At 39.7% G+C, this 13,753-nt stretch overlaps 1 protein-coding gene across 3 annotated transcripts in view; it reads left to right on the top strand.

Moving 5' to 3' along the window:
* creb3l1 (cAMP responsive element binding protein 3-like 1) overlaps positions 1-13,753 on the top strand; it is a 31,098-nt gene that overhangs the window by 6,487 nt on the left and 10,858 nt on the right. For 2 of the 3 annotated variants that reach the window (XM_079263807.1, XM_079263805.1), the window contains exons 2-3: positions 6,779-6,911; positions 7,984-8,070. In XM_079263807.1, the coding sequence (XP_079119933.1) occupies positions 6,779-6,911; positions 7,984-8,070 (220 nt within the window). The remainder of the gene's footprint in view (positions 1-6,778; positions 6,912-7,983; positions 8,071-13,753) is intronic. The other variant, XM_079263806.1, reaches the window with a different exon arrangement.

Here is a 13,753-nt window from a genome sequence, read left to right as displayed (position 1 = left end):
CTATGAGCACAGGATTGATTTATCGGACGATCATGCACATGCAGGAGGTGACTCTTCCAGGTGGACGAGAGGCTCTAGATCTGATTATTCGCATGGCATCGAACGTCACATTTCTTTTTTTCTGCCTCTTTCACCTGAACCCGTAGAGAGCAGCCAAATGAAAGGAGAGCAGAGAGATGAGTTGAGGCTCAACACGGTTAATTACAGGCACAAAAAAAGTCACTCTACATTTATAATTACCCCTCGCATCTGTCTTTCCCAGCTCACTTTGTGTGGCTCACATCTCAGATCCATCCCCCTTAATGACACCCCAGCACTGAAATAAGATACAAAAACTGTCAGCTGCTTTTTGACTGTCCCCCCCCCAATCAGACTCCTTTCCCAGCAGAGAAGGAAGCATTTCAGGTGATAACAGGTCTAGTTTTCAGCTCTGCAGCTGTTCTAGCATCAAACATCCTGGTATTAACTATACCCACTCATGTTGTCTTAACTTCAGTTTCTCCGTCTCAAAGCTGAGCTACAGAGCACTTCACTGTACTGCTAAGTAAACACTTGCAAGGAAGACGGAAAATAAAACCTCCCAGTTATGTTTGCCAGCAGTGAATGTCAGATCGTGCAGGTGTGACGCAGATTATCTTCAGCATTGTGTTCAATCAGTGAAATGAAGCTGCTAAATGTTGACCTTTTGTCTGAACAATGGCTTGGTGGGACTCAGTGACTCTATAGTTTCTGCTTGGTGTGTAACTTACACATACCTGACAAATTAACCCTTCATATATACAAAGGAACAATTTATAATCTGAGTGGATATTCACACTCAGTCAGTCCTTGATGACCTGTACATTTACTGTCAGCTGGATGAGATATTAAGACGATCTCATTCTTCTGAGAAAAACAATCTTTTGTTTGTATTTTCATGAGAAAATCTCTTGAAATTTGAATGATTCACACTGGAAACACTGCATGGAGCCATGTTATAACACATGTTGCACTGACAACTGCAGAGGAGGTCACTGCTGCTGCTCTGCTAATTATAAGATATAAGGAATGCTGGAAGCCTTTGATTATTTTAATGATTGCTTTACTGCACTATGATGGTGCGTGGTTTTGTTTGCCACAAGACAAACTGTGAAGACATTTATCAGTGTTTCAGTGGGACACATACTTCATCTTTTTTTTTTTTACCTGCTTTTTATCCAGGACCTCCCAACCCCACTTGACACCCACTTCCAGATTTCCATCCTGTAGCTACAGCGATGAGATTAGATTAGATTGGATATTTCTTTATTTCAGACAAAATAACACAATTTTATCAACAGGTTAAAAAAGTAGCAATTATTGTAGAGTCCGAAAGGGAGCAGGATGAAGCAATGCTTATGTATTCCTTCCCCCCCCCTTTTACAATTATAATCTTTTCTTCCTTGCAGTTGTTTAAATAATCCCTTAAATAGTCAGTTTTCTTTTTTTTTTTTTTCTTTTTATGGAAAAGAAATAAATAAATGCAAAAAATAATAAATATAGACATGTACACATATACATATGCACATACACTCACAGGCACAAAGCAATGACTTTTATAGATGATCGCACACCTCTCTATATATTTATACTCTCTCAGAAATCTGCACATGCACATATATTTATGTACATATCATACAACTACAGAGAAACTTGCAGTTGTACATACCCCCACACATGTGCATATACTTACATACATACAGTTTTATTAGAAGTAAAGCTTTATGTACCTATTTATCATATTGGTTTACATATGTTCATTTATATTTTCTAATTAACTTTTCTTTTAATTTTTTCTTAAAAAATTCATGGATCATGTTTGGACATTGTTAGAGTTCTTCCTGAAGATTATTCCATAATTTTACACCATATCCTGTAAATCACATGCTTTCCATAGTTGTTCTTACACTTGAAATCTTCAGATTTAATTTCCGCCTCAGATTATATCTCCCTTCATGATAAAAAAAAACATTTTTTGTATGTTATCAGGTAGCAAATTATTTCTAGCTTCATACATTATTATGACTGCTTGTAACTCTACCATATCACTGAATTTTTATGTTTTTAACTTCCAAAATAAAGAATTTGTTGCAGATATCAAACTTTGCAGACAACCCTTATTGCTTTTTTCTGTTGTATATATAATGGTTGTAGTGAACTCCTATAAGTGTTTCCCCAATGCTCAACACAGTAATTCCAACATAGCATAATCAGTGAACTGTATATAATATAAAATCAGACACAACCGAATCGGTATTTGGTTCATAATCTCAAAAGCAGAAGCAGGACATGTTAATGAAACATGTTCAGTCCTGAGAAGAGGTGGTGTTATGCAGCAAGTGTACCTGAACATGCAGGCTGAAGGAAGTTAGCACCATGCCAGGTGATGGATAAGAAATAGATGAGCGTGCAAAAGTAGGTGAAAGCTGCATCAAAGCCTCCAGATGTGTCAGAAGTAAGACAGTGGATAGCAGAACTGGAGGTCAGCGCTGCGAATGTAGCAAAATGGCAGAAACTGCAAGATTTGAGTGCAATATATCATTGTTGTGTGAGTTGTGCCAGCACAGAGCTGCACGTAGGCTAATGCCTCTGGACTAATTCAGACTTTAAAGCTAAATTTAGATCAAACATAATTGTTTCAGTTGTGAAACTTTCCCCTGCTTTTTGTCTTCCTCCCCATTTTGTCTACTTATGAGACCAATTAAGAAATGTATTTTTGAGCAGCCCAGTTTAAATATGACCTACATTCCCAGTAGAGCACATTTAAAAGGGGTGGTGTTGAGATTAGAAACTGCTCTAACATTTTGTCCAGCATGAAGTTGAATAAGGCCGCTCTGTTCGCATAAATGCTCTTTTCCTGGATGTGCTTGCTTTTCAATGAACAAGTGTGTGTGTGTGTGTGTGTGTGTGTGTGTGTGTGTGTGTGTGTGTGTGTGTGTGAGTGAGAGACAGACTAGCCACACTTTTTTAATAGTTTCTTTAAATTATTTGAAGTTTTTTGAGTCCGCTTAACTCTGTTTTTCAGCTTTTTAACCATTTACTAATGAAATTTTCCTGCTTATGCACATAAAAATGTTTAACCCAAAACCATTCTCTGTGTTCACATTTCTCCAATTGTTAGTTGTTATTTTTGTGTCATGTTTTGCTTATTTTGCCCACCATCTGTGTTTATTCTCCCACCGTGAGAGGGTATGTGTGTAGGTGTGTGTGCTGGTTTTCATTCGGCAGCTGCATATGTCCCAGAGTTTCTCCCCAGACGCTTGACCTCTCACACGTCGTCACAAATATTGAAGTACCGGTACACGCTCTGAAATAATACATGTGTAAATGTTTTAAAGTTGACTTGTCTGAACCTACAGACGCTACTAGGAATTTCCATGACTCATGCAGAACATGTGGTCTTTTAACATCTCAGATCTGTGTGTGTGCTATCTAGGATGCCACTACCAGCTCTGCAGTTTGAGTGTCTGCATTAAGCAGCCGCATAAAAGCCAAACATGCTTTCAGGTGACCTGAGAGGAGAGCTCAAAGCATCCTTATTTTTACCTGTGGTGTGCAGTTGTTTTGTTCACACTTTCTGTCTCTGCCTCTTCTAACCCATCATCCAAAACAGTGAGTTAAAAGAGGCTAAAAGACGCCTCAGAGCTGAACTGCAGAGGTTGAATTGTCAACACAAGCAGAACCTTTCAGTCTACACATGTAAGGTGTTGTTTCTCTTAGAAGCTATTAAAGATAACTCAGTATTTATGATCTCTGTCATGTCTTTATTATTAGCGATCTTGGACAAATTTTTATCTGCTGTGACAGTTTTGGTGGAGCATATCCGATAATTTCCAGGAATAAAATGCGTGACTCCATTTTTGTACATGTTGCTAATTAAATCAAGTTATTTCTGTCACTGTGTCTGTCTGAGGAGCCTCCAAGCTCAGTGTATTTGGGTTCCAACCATGTGTGTGTGCTTTTGTTCTGCTCCCTGCATGTTTTCTCAAGACCAGGGTGACTCATATTGTGTGTGTGTGTGTATTCATATGTGTGTACACCAGAGCACCATGCTGTCCTAGGCTTCCAGAACATCATCGTTCAGCTCAGTGACTCATTCATGGAGACTGAGGATTAATTTGTTGATGTTGTTTCCCATTGATTGAGTCTTCATGCCATCAACACGGTCTAAAGTGCCTCGTTTCTGGGACTGAGAGATAATCTCTTGTTGAGCTGAAACTATACGTTGATTATGTGATCATTTAATTTAGAGAAAATAGTTTGTGTCATTTCTTAGTTATCTTCTTGCTCCAGTATCTGTAGCGTGGGGATTTCCTGTTTTCCTCTGTTAATCTCACTTTTAGGCTGAACCTAGATTTCTAATTTATGTTCGACAAAACAAAACATGTTTCTCTATTCCAGTGGTTTCCAAACTTTTTCTGTAGGGTCCCCTTTTCATCGACAACAATGATGTCGAGCCCCCCTCCCATCACATGAATCAAAGAAAGATACTAAGAAATGCGTCTTTAGCATAGATTGTATATAAAGAGATGGACGTAGCCTCTGTGACGTCACCCGTAGGTTTCTGAAGAGCTGAATTGAAGCTCAGTGGGCGGTTCCTACCGTTGCCATCTTGGCAGGGGCATGTGCGTCGTCTCGCCCGGAAAATACAAATATGGGCAAAGAGGTGGAGCTGAGAGGGGGGGCTGTGAGCATCATGGTGGATGATTGACATCGAGCGAACGCTGAGCTTTCTGTAGCTAAGATCAAACCGAGCTAACCCGAAGATAACAGGAGCTAACCAGCTAACGGAGGTAAGCGGGCTAAAGCTACGTCACGTTGTTAACGTGAACAAAAACCGTGGCTATTCTACGTTCTTGTTACTTGAAGCAGGAGATCGGGTACATGTCAATCAAAAGGACATGCCCCTAAATATGCCGAATTTTGAGATTAAATTACTTTTAAACGTGTGAGTTAGAAAAAAAATTCACTCCCCCCACAGTTGTCATGAAGGTAAACCTGACCTATTAAACCTAAAATGAATTTTTGAACCAGGCTGTAAACACGTTTATTTCTGCTGTGAAGTTGGTCTTTTTAACATGGGAGTCTATGGGGATTTGCTCTGTTTAAGCCCCTAGTGGATGAATGGGGAACTGCAGTTTTATGCACTTCCGTATAGGCTTCACTTTTAACCGCCGGAGGCTTTGTCCATCTTTCATATACGGTCTATGGTCTTTAGTTTTAGTGGCTATAATTAAAACCGTGTCAGTACTATTCTTCTTTCTTCTGCTTTAGTGTGAAACATTTTAAACCAGGAATCTCTGCAAACTACTTTAGATGAGTGGAGTTTTCCATGAGACGATGCTGCTTTAGTAAAACAACTTTGCTGTATATGTTAGTTGGATAGTTTATTTCTAAAGTAACCTGCAGGCTTTTCTTTGTGTCGAGGATGAAAAGTCCCCAAGTAGTGGTGTAACTTGTTTGGCTTCATACTTCATTATATTAGATGATAATATTTTGGTACATGAAAAAGACTGTGGTCACATTATTAACCACCATTGGTTATTACTATTGCTGGTCAAGCAGGTACAGATGTGCTCCATCATAGTTTGTTCTCTTCTTTTATTACTTGAAGTCTCTCTTGTTGATTTATCATCATTTCCTATGAGTACTTTTACAAATTCATACAAATTTATAAAACTAAAGTTTTATTTAGCCTTGCCGCGCCCCCTCCTGTGATAACTCTGGCTCCCCAGTTTGGGAACCACTGCTCTATTCAAACAGTTCATCAGTTCATAAAAAAAAAGTAGAAATCAACACAATTCTTGCAACTTGCAAAAACTATAGTACACATATCAGGTCAGGCTCAGAAATATTTAAGCATTGTTTAAAGACACACATTTTAGATCATCGCTTGTGATATAGACTTACAAAGCAGAATCTCATCTTTGATTTGACAGGAATTGTTACAGATTTACAGCTTGTTAATATGTAGACTTCCGTTTTACAGGTTCACATAATGTAATTTCACATAGAAATGTTCATTTGTGACATTTAAGGAAGCTTTACAGACAGTGACTATTAAAAGATTTCAAACTCAGCTGTCACTTTGATCATTCATTCATTCATTTTCCTCACCGCTTAGTCTGAAGACGGGTTGCAGGGAAGCTGGAGCCTGTCCCAGCAGTCTGTGGGCGAAAGGCAGGGTTCACCCTGGACAGCTGGCCAGTCCATCGCAGCAGTTTGATCATATTCATCTATAAAATATTTAGATGAGAAGCCATATCAGAAGGTCAGGTTATGTAAATGTCCATACAAACATACATATATACATGTAAGTCCACTGCTTCTTCAGTAAACACTCGTATCCCAGGAATCAGTTCCATGAAACTGCCTCCATGTGTTGGTGGTGTATCCCAGCCTTGTCATTCTGGTTCAGGTTGATTTTAATGTTGCTTCAGAACTGCTTTGGCTTCAAGGCAAATCTGACATGCCCTTTCTGACCCATGAATGGTTTGCACCTTGTGGTGAAACATCTGTATTTTCTCTTGTAAAGTCTTTTCTTTCTGGCAGTCTTGGATAATGATATGCCAACACCCTAGAGAGTGTTCTTCTCCTGGCTAGATGTTATGAAGTGGTTTTATTTTACCATGGGAGGGATCCTGCATTTAGCAAAGTTGTCTGCTGTGATACATCATGGCTTTTTTTGGTGTTGGAAGTGATGAACTCATGCCATGAAAATAACTATTTATGTTTCTGTGTTTCTATTTATGTGTTTCAGCCTTTTTCAGGTGACCAGATGGAGGATTTCAGCAGTGAATTATTCAACAGTTTCTTTGATGACCATTTATTAGAGCGACCCCTGCTGCCAGACAGACCCTCACTCCTTCACCTTGACATGGACAGCAGCCCAGGTGAGTTCAACTTAATCTCGAGGAATTCATGCATGTCACACACTGCACGGGTTTTAGAGTTAAATGACTGTATGAAACCTGATATAATCTGCTTGAAATTCATATTTGTTTCCTTGAATAATCGCTGGCAGTGCAGCAACAAGTTCTTTCATTCCATTACCAACATTTGGTCAGGAAAAAAACCCACAATCTCATCACTTGTTTTGACTTGAAAGCCTTGTGGCCATCTGTATCACGATGTTACTTCCAACTTACATCAACACGGGCTCCTTCCACATCAGAGAGGTCAAATATCATGATATAAGACACAGCTTCTTTTGCCAGCTTCTGCCTCTGCACCAGCGGGAAACGCATTAGACTCACTTGTTACTGGATCCTGCTAAATCTCTGGAGAGCCGGTGCACCGCAGGCTCGCTCACTCTATTGAATCTGTCGTCTTCTCGCTACACTTCGTGCCAGGCTCATCACTTCAAATCAGTGTCCCTGTCAGGTGTTGCCATGGTCACAAAGACAGCAAAATGCATGAAGAAGAGGGGGGAAAAAAACACAGAACTGTATGTTTCGTTACTCTCATGCGACTGAGTCACTTTTTACGTAAAACAGCTCAAAAGCCCTCTCACTAGGTTGGCCGTGGGGATATTTCTGGAACAGATTCATGGCAGAAGTCAGCTTGAACAATGCTAAATTGGCATAAAAGCCACAGCAGATGAAGACAGGTTTGCATTGAAAGGAATATAAATTAGCTTTTTTTTTTAGTCTAGTCAAAAGCTCGGTGACGAATGCATCTGAAATGATCATCTTTCATGCCAGATGCATGGATACATAAATGAATGTCAAGGTAAAAGCTTTAACGTGGTATTTTAGTAACTTTGGGAGCAGCAACAGTGACAGTATCAGGTTATATGTGCTGTGGACCTGCATGGATATGTTTGGCTGGAGCCAGTGATTCCAATAAGCCAACACAAGCAGAAGATCAGACCCCGACCTGAGCGAAATCCTCATTACTATAGACAGGTGAAGCCAGAAATGTTACATTTTCCATCCTTCTGAGAAGGGCTTTTTAATCTCACAGATATTCAAGCAGAACACAGCTACTCTTTGAGCGAAGACTCCGCCCCTCAGAGCCCAGCCCTGTCAATCAAAATGGACCAAGAGTCTGGTGGGTCATTAATTTTTATTTCCAGAATTTCTGCCCCTGGTTGTAAAGTGAGGCAAAATATGTGCGATGATGAGTCTTATCTTTTTTCTTCACCATATGAACATGAAACAGAACCATGGACAGAAGCAAAACCTTTTTTATAAACCCCCCCCCCAGATTTCTAGACCTCTTTAGTTTGCCCTTGCCTGTCTTTCTCTCTCTTTCGGACTCACCATCCTCATCCTCTCCTCCTGTCATCCTCCCTGTCTGCGCCTCCACCCACTGTCTGTCTGTCTGTCTGTTTCTCCGTTTGTCCTGGGGATCCTGCAGTCTGAGCAGCGCGATCCCAGTGTGAGCAGTTCTCCTCCAGCTAAGCCCTGCCCACCTAGGACACACACGCTCATAAACACACACACAGACCCATACAACCACACAACGCTATGACAAGCATATGGTTTCAAGTCTGCAGTTTCAGCCAAAGCCAGCGGAAACTCTTTCTCTCAGGTTATCTCTCCCTCTTCAACTCCTGCTTTCTGTCTGTAGCTTGGTCTCCTTCACTCCAGCTTAATCCACTTTGTTCATGTGACTGTCAACTTTTTTTTACCCAAAAACACAATGAGTGTGGCATCTATTAATATATATATATTGTATGAACATTTTCCGTTTCACACCGTGAAGCAGAATATTTATTTAAAAATATTTATCATAATAAAGTGATGTCAGACAGTATGAGTCTGTGTAAAGTTACTTTAACCTAACAGACATGTGCTTTTGTTTTAAAGTCTGCACATCAATGCCAAACGTCAGTTTTATACCTAACAATAATAATGATAATAATAATATTGATTAAAGTAAAGGAAGAAAATTTGCACATTTTTCCTTCTTCATTGTTTTTTCAAATACACATTATATAATACTCAAATATTTTCCAGATTATTCAGTATTTGACATTGATTAAATGGACGAATATGCCTTGTGCAGCTTGCAGAGAAGGAAATCTTCGTTGCCTGATGCCGTTGTTACATTTTGTGTCTTGGTTTTAAGGAGAATTAGCTGTCTGACTCTGGAGATCTCCTCCAGGGGGATCCACCTGTTGGATTCAGCTGCATGCTCAGTTTTACAGATGGAAGAGCTGCATGTCTGATAAAGCCATATGCTGCTTAACTTTCAGCCGCTCATTCTGAATGCTTCCAAAGCATGAATTAAAAATGTCTAGAATATACACCGCATTATCTCAAAACCACGAGCTTAAAGTTTTAGCATGTGCATACAGGTGTTTGCATACTAAACTCTGAATCAGACGGTGATGCTCAGTGCAGACGCGGCTGGATTGGAGCGTTCTTTTGCATGCTGCCTGTTCACATGCACTCTCAGCATCCAATAAGAGCTTGACTAGAGGAGCAGCTGCTTACTTGTGATGAATCAGATTAATTAGACACCTACAGATGTTAGAAGTGCCTGACCTTTGAAGAGCCCAGTCTGCTCTGAGTGAAGGGCTTTGTGGATCCCATTGGACACACTTTTCCATTTAACCTACTGTGTAAACAAACTTCTCACTCATGAATATGAAACATTAGCTGTGTGCCCAGTTAAGTGCAGATAAACTTGCTTTTTTGGTAGCCATTTATTTGTCTTTGTAGAATTTTCCATCGAATCACCCATGCAAGATTGAATTAAGTGTATTTTAAATGTAAATCAAAAGTACCCCACCATGTCAATGTGTACTAGCATACTTTTATTTCGTGGAATGCCCCTTTTGCACAATAAAGGCAGAAATTATAAAGGTAAAAGATGTATACAAGGCTGTAACATCACAACATTAACAACAATAAGATATAAAAGACTCGGATGACTTAATATTTTATCAGTTTGTGATGGTGCCGCAAGCATCTTTATTCATAGCAGGACAGGACAACATTAAATGTTTTTTAGAGCTTGATTTATTCAGATGTTCGACATATGATGTGGCATTTGTATTATTGATACTTCCCTCTCAGTCTGTGGTCTTTGTTGCTGTTGCTGCTGTCAAAGAGAAGCTCTGTGTTTTACAGCAGCTCCTCCTGTGCAGATCCATCTAATGTTTTAATACTGCTGATGCCCAGCTGAGATCAAACACAGCCACCACCTCCCCTCCATTAACCCCCCATGATGACTGCTTGGAACTTTGCTCATTAACATAGATCTTCTTACTTGTGCCTTCAGCAGTTTACCTAAACAGGAAAGACCCCTTTTATTAAGAACATCTAAATAAAGCAAGATGAGATAGAAGGTGAGGCTTTAATTTGATCAATTTCTACCACAGCATCGTCTACATTGACTTAACGCTGGACTCAAATCTGTTTAAATGCTAGAGAAATAACAATTTTCTTCTGCATTAGCAGCTAAAAGCTTCTGGCATTCATTAAAAATGCTGGTAGTGGGCCTCCAATCAAGCCATGGCTTAATAAGAGCAGGGGGCTTAACAAGGCTCAGGCTAGCAGCAGGACTGGCCTCATTAGGAGAGCCTTCTGAGGCGCTCTCTGGAATAAAGCTTGTGGGAAAAAAGGTAAATAATGGATTTATGCCAAAACAGAATTTCTATGTTACTAATAACAGCTTTTCTGCACTCATTGATTCTCCCTAAAGATTTCCAGCTATGCTAATCACTGACATCGGTGACAAATGACATTTGTAGATAAGTCGCTGTAATGAATGTGGCATCAAGCAGTCATTGGGGCTCGGGCTGTGGAGATTACTGCGGCTGATTAGGTGCTTGGAGTTACTGCATCAGTAGCCTTTCCAGTGTCTGTAAAGGTTTGTCTAGCTGTGTTGCTTTTACTGATGAACAACAAAACAACATTTTTATGTGCTTTTGCATCTTTTAATTGACTTAAAAATGACTAAACTTGGAATAAGTTAGTCATCACGTTTGTCATCACAAGTTTCTGCTTTGTGTTTGATCTCTGAAGTCGTCACCCTGTGCTTTGGGAAATTCAGTCTGACAATTTCTGACAAGTATTACTCATTTTATAAAGGATTAAATCAGCTGATAAATTCAGGATACTGCTGATAAATCAGGGAAATGATTATAAATGTTTCATCTCCAGCAGTCATATTTACTATCTATCCGTGCGTTTACATAGGAGTGAAAAACGACCATGTAAACCCTTCATTCCTAATGGAAATTTTTATTCAGAACTAAACCTAATTCCGATATAAATGTGTGTTTATTCACATTTTAATTCCGAACTATTTAATTCCTATGTCATGTAAACCTTAATTCCGCTCTAAGTTTATTCCGGTCGTTCTGAGCATGCTCGTTATCTTGTCCTGTCCCGATGACGTGCGTTGTTTTGCCTCCCGTGTTCAGTGGTCTGGCTTTCTTCTTCTCAGTTGCTACAAAAAGTGAAGTAGTATGCTCGTGTTGAGCTGCTACTTCACATTTATAGTAAAAATAGCGGCGAAACTGGAACTTATTATGTAGTTTTTACAAGTTACAACTGAAAAGACAAGAAGCAGGGAGCGATTTTGTTTATTTCTGGTATACATCATACGTCATGTCCAATCAGAACCCTTCCCAACCCGCTACTCTAAAGAGGAATTAAGTGACGACGTGTTTCATGTAAACCTTAATTCGGAATTATTATTTTCATGTAAACTTGTAGGAGAATACGTTAATTCCAAATGATTTAATTTCGAATTATTAATTCCGAATTAAAAAACATCATGTAACCATAGCAGACATAAGTTAGACCCAATGATTATGTGATTTGTAATGGAAGCAGTACCAAACGTAAAGATCGGAGCGACCTAAAGGGATAAATTGCAATCGCTAGATAGTTGAATTTCCTGAATGGCTCTAAGTTTGCTCATGCCAATGGAGGCTGCATGTAGACTGACATCATTAAGGATGTACTGTTGCACAAAGCCATGGTGAAGTGGATCGTCAGACCCAGTACCGTCATGGTTCAGAGTGGTTTTTGCCTCATGAAAAAGAACTGTACAATATAATGATTGGTATGAAGCAGCATACTAACTATTGATCTGGACCTAAAATACACATCCCAAAGCGAGATTTCACTTGAGGCCAAATCTTTTTTGATCTTAACAACGCATGACCTTTCACATTTGTCTCCCCGTCAGGCTTGGTGAGCTGCTGGACTAAAACTAACCACAACAGATGTGGAACTAGCAGCTGATGATAATAAACCGCTCAGTCGGCATCGCTGCTCATCTTGCAAATCAAGCCATATTTTCAGCAGGTTTCTGGTTTCTGATGCTGACATTGACATGTGGAGCTTGCTGCCATCCACATCAGGTCTTCCTGAAGCAGCAGAAAGAAACTGCAGGGACTTGTTTTTAAGATGGCTTCTCGCTGCGCTTAATCCCCGCTGCAGTGATGGACAGAGTAACGAGACAATCTACACACACCTCCACCCCCTTCTGTTTTCATCCAACACACACACACACACACACACACACACACACACACAGCTTGTAAACTTGAGAGCGTTTTACCAGCACAATGTTGCTAGGGAACCAGGAGGTGATTAACGTGACGCTCACTTCAAACACAAACACACACACACACACACACATTCACTTTCAGTGCATCTCACTTTTTAGTTGTGTATGTGTGCCGTTGTGAACATCAAAGTGTGTGTTCATGTTTTAAACGCTGACTTGATGAAACATAGTCCTCTACCTGGAGTTACCTTTTACTTGCTTTTTTAACTCTTTAAAAGTTACGCCACAGTTTCACTTTTAAAGGTGACGTTAAAAAACTTTTTATGTCCAACTTTTTCCTAATGAGGTTCCTTTTGGAGCAGCTCACCTTTTTTTTTAAAAAAGGCTTTAACTCAAAGCAGATGCAGTTAACCACCTACTCTGGTAAAGCCATTGGTTCGTCCATTCCTACGAGTATAATACAATCTTCATAATGCAGTTTAATCATTAAAAAACCTCTGATCTAAGCTGAAGGGTCACCTCAACACATCCTTCCTCAAAGGCTTTTTAGTAACTAAAATTGATGGCAGGGTTTTTTTTTTTTAAAGCTTCCTAATGAGAAGCTAATGGAAAGATCAGAGCTGAGCTGTGAGAGAAGGGCCTTCCTCGTCTTCTCAATGTAGATTATATTAATGGTTCTTGATTGTAGTATCCGGATTCTCAAAGAGGAATTGAGTTAGGGTATACTGTGCCCTGGAAACTCCAGACACCACCAAATCTGGAGCGTGGACAGAAATACGACTGTCCTAGGTATTATTCTGTGCTCTTCCAAAGCTAACCTGGTTATCTTTCTTGTGTTTGTGTTTTTCCTCAAAATAAAAAGACACAACGCTCCCTCTAACCAAATGGATTTTCTTCTGTGCTTGTGCAGAAGCAGAATGATGTCCTTTAGAGTTAGAAGCATGTTTGTAAGATGCTTTTACGTGCATTACTGTGCAGTGTGTGGGAGTTAGCCACAATTAGCATCTTTGCTCGTAACGTTTGGCTTCTCTGATGTCTTTAGAGTGACAGCTAGCTTTTTTTGTAGCCCTACAGTGACACTTAGATCCCTAAAAATACCTCCCAAAGTTCTCAGTAGACTAAACAATAAAGCATCTTTGGGATGCTCATAGCGAAATGCCTTCTTTTCAACTGCTGGGCCACTTGATTATGCATATTTTAATGTTTAGAGACTGCAACTGTTTCTTTGTTTGCCTCTTTACCTGTCTTTTATTTCAGG

The sequence above is a fragment of the Telmatherina bonti genome, assembly GCF_933228915.1.
Source record: "Telmatherina bonti genome assembly, chromosome: 24".
NCBI lineage: Eukaryota > Metazoa > Chordata > Actinopteri > Atheriniformes > Telmatherinidae > Telmatherina > Telmatherina bonti.
This window is presented reverse-complemented; position numbering and strand designations above follow the sequence as displayed.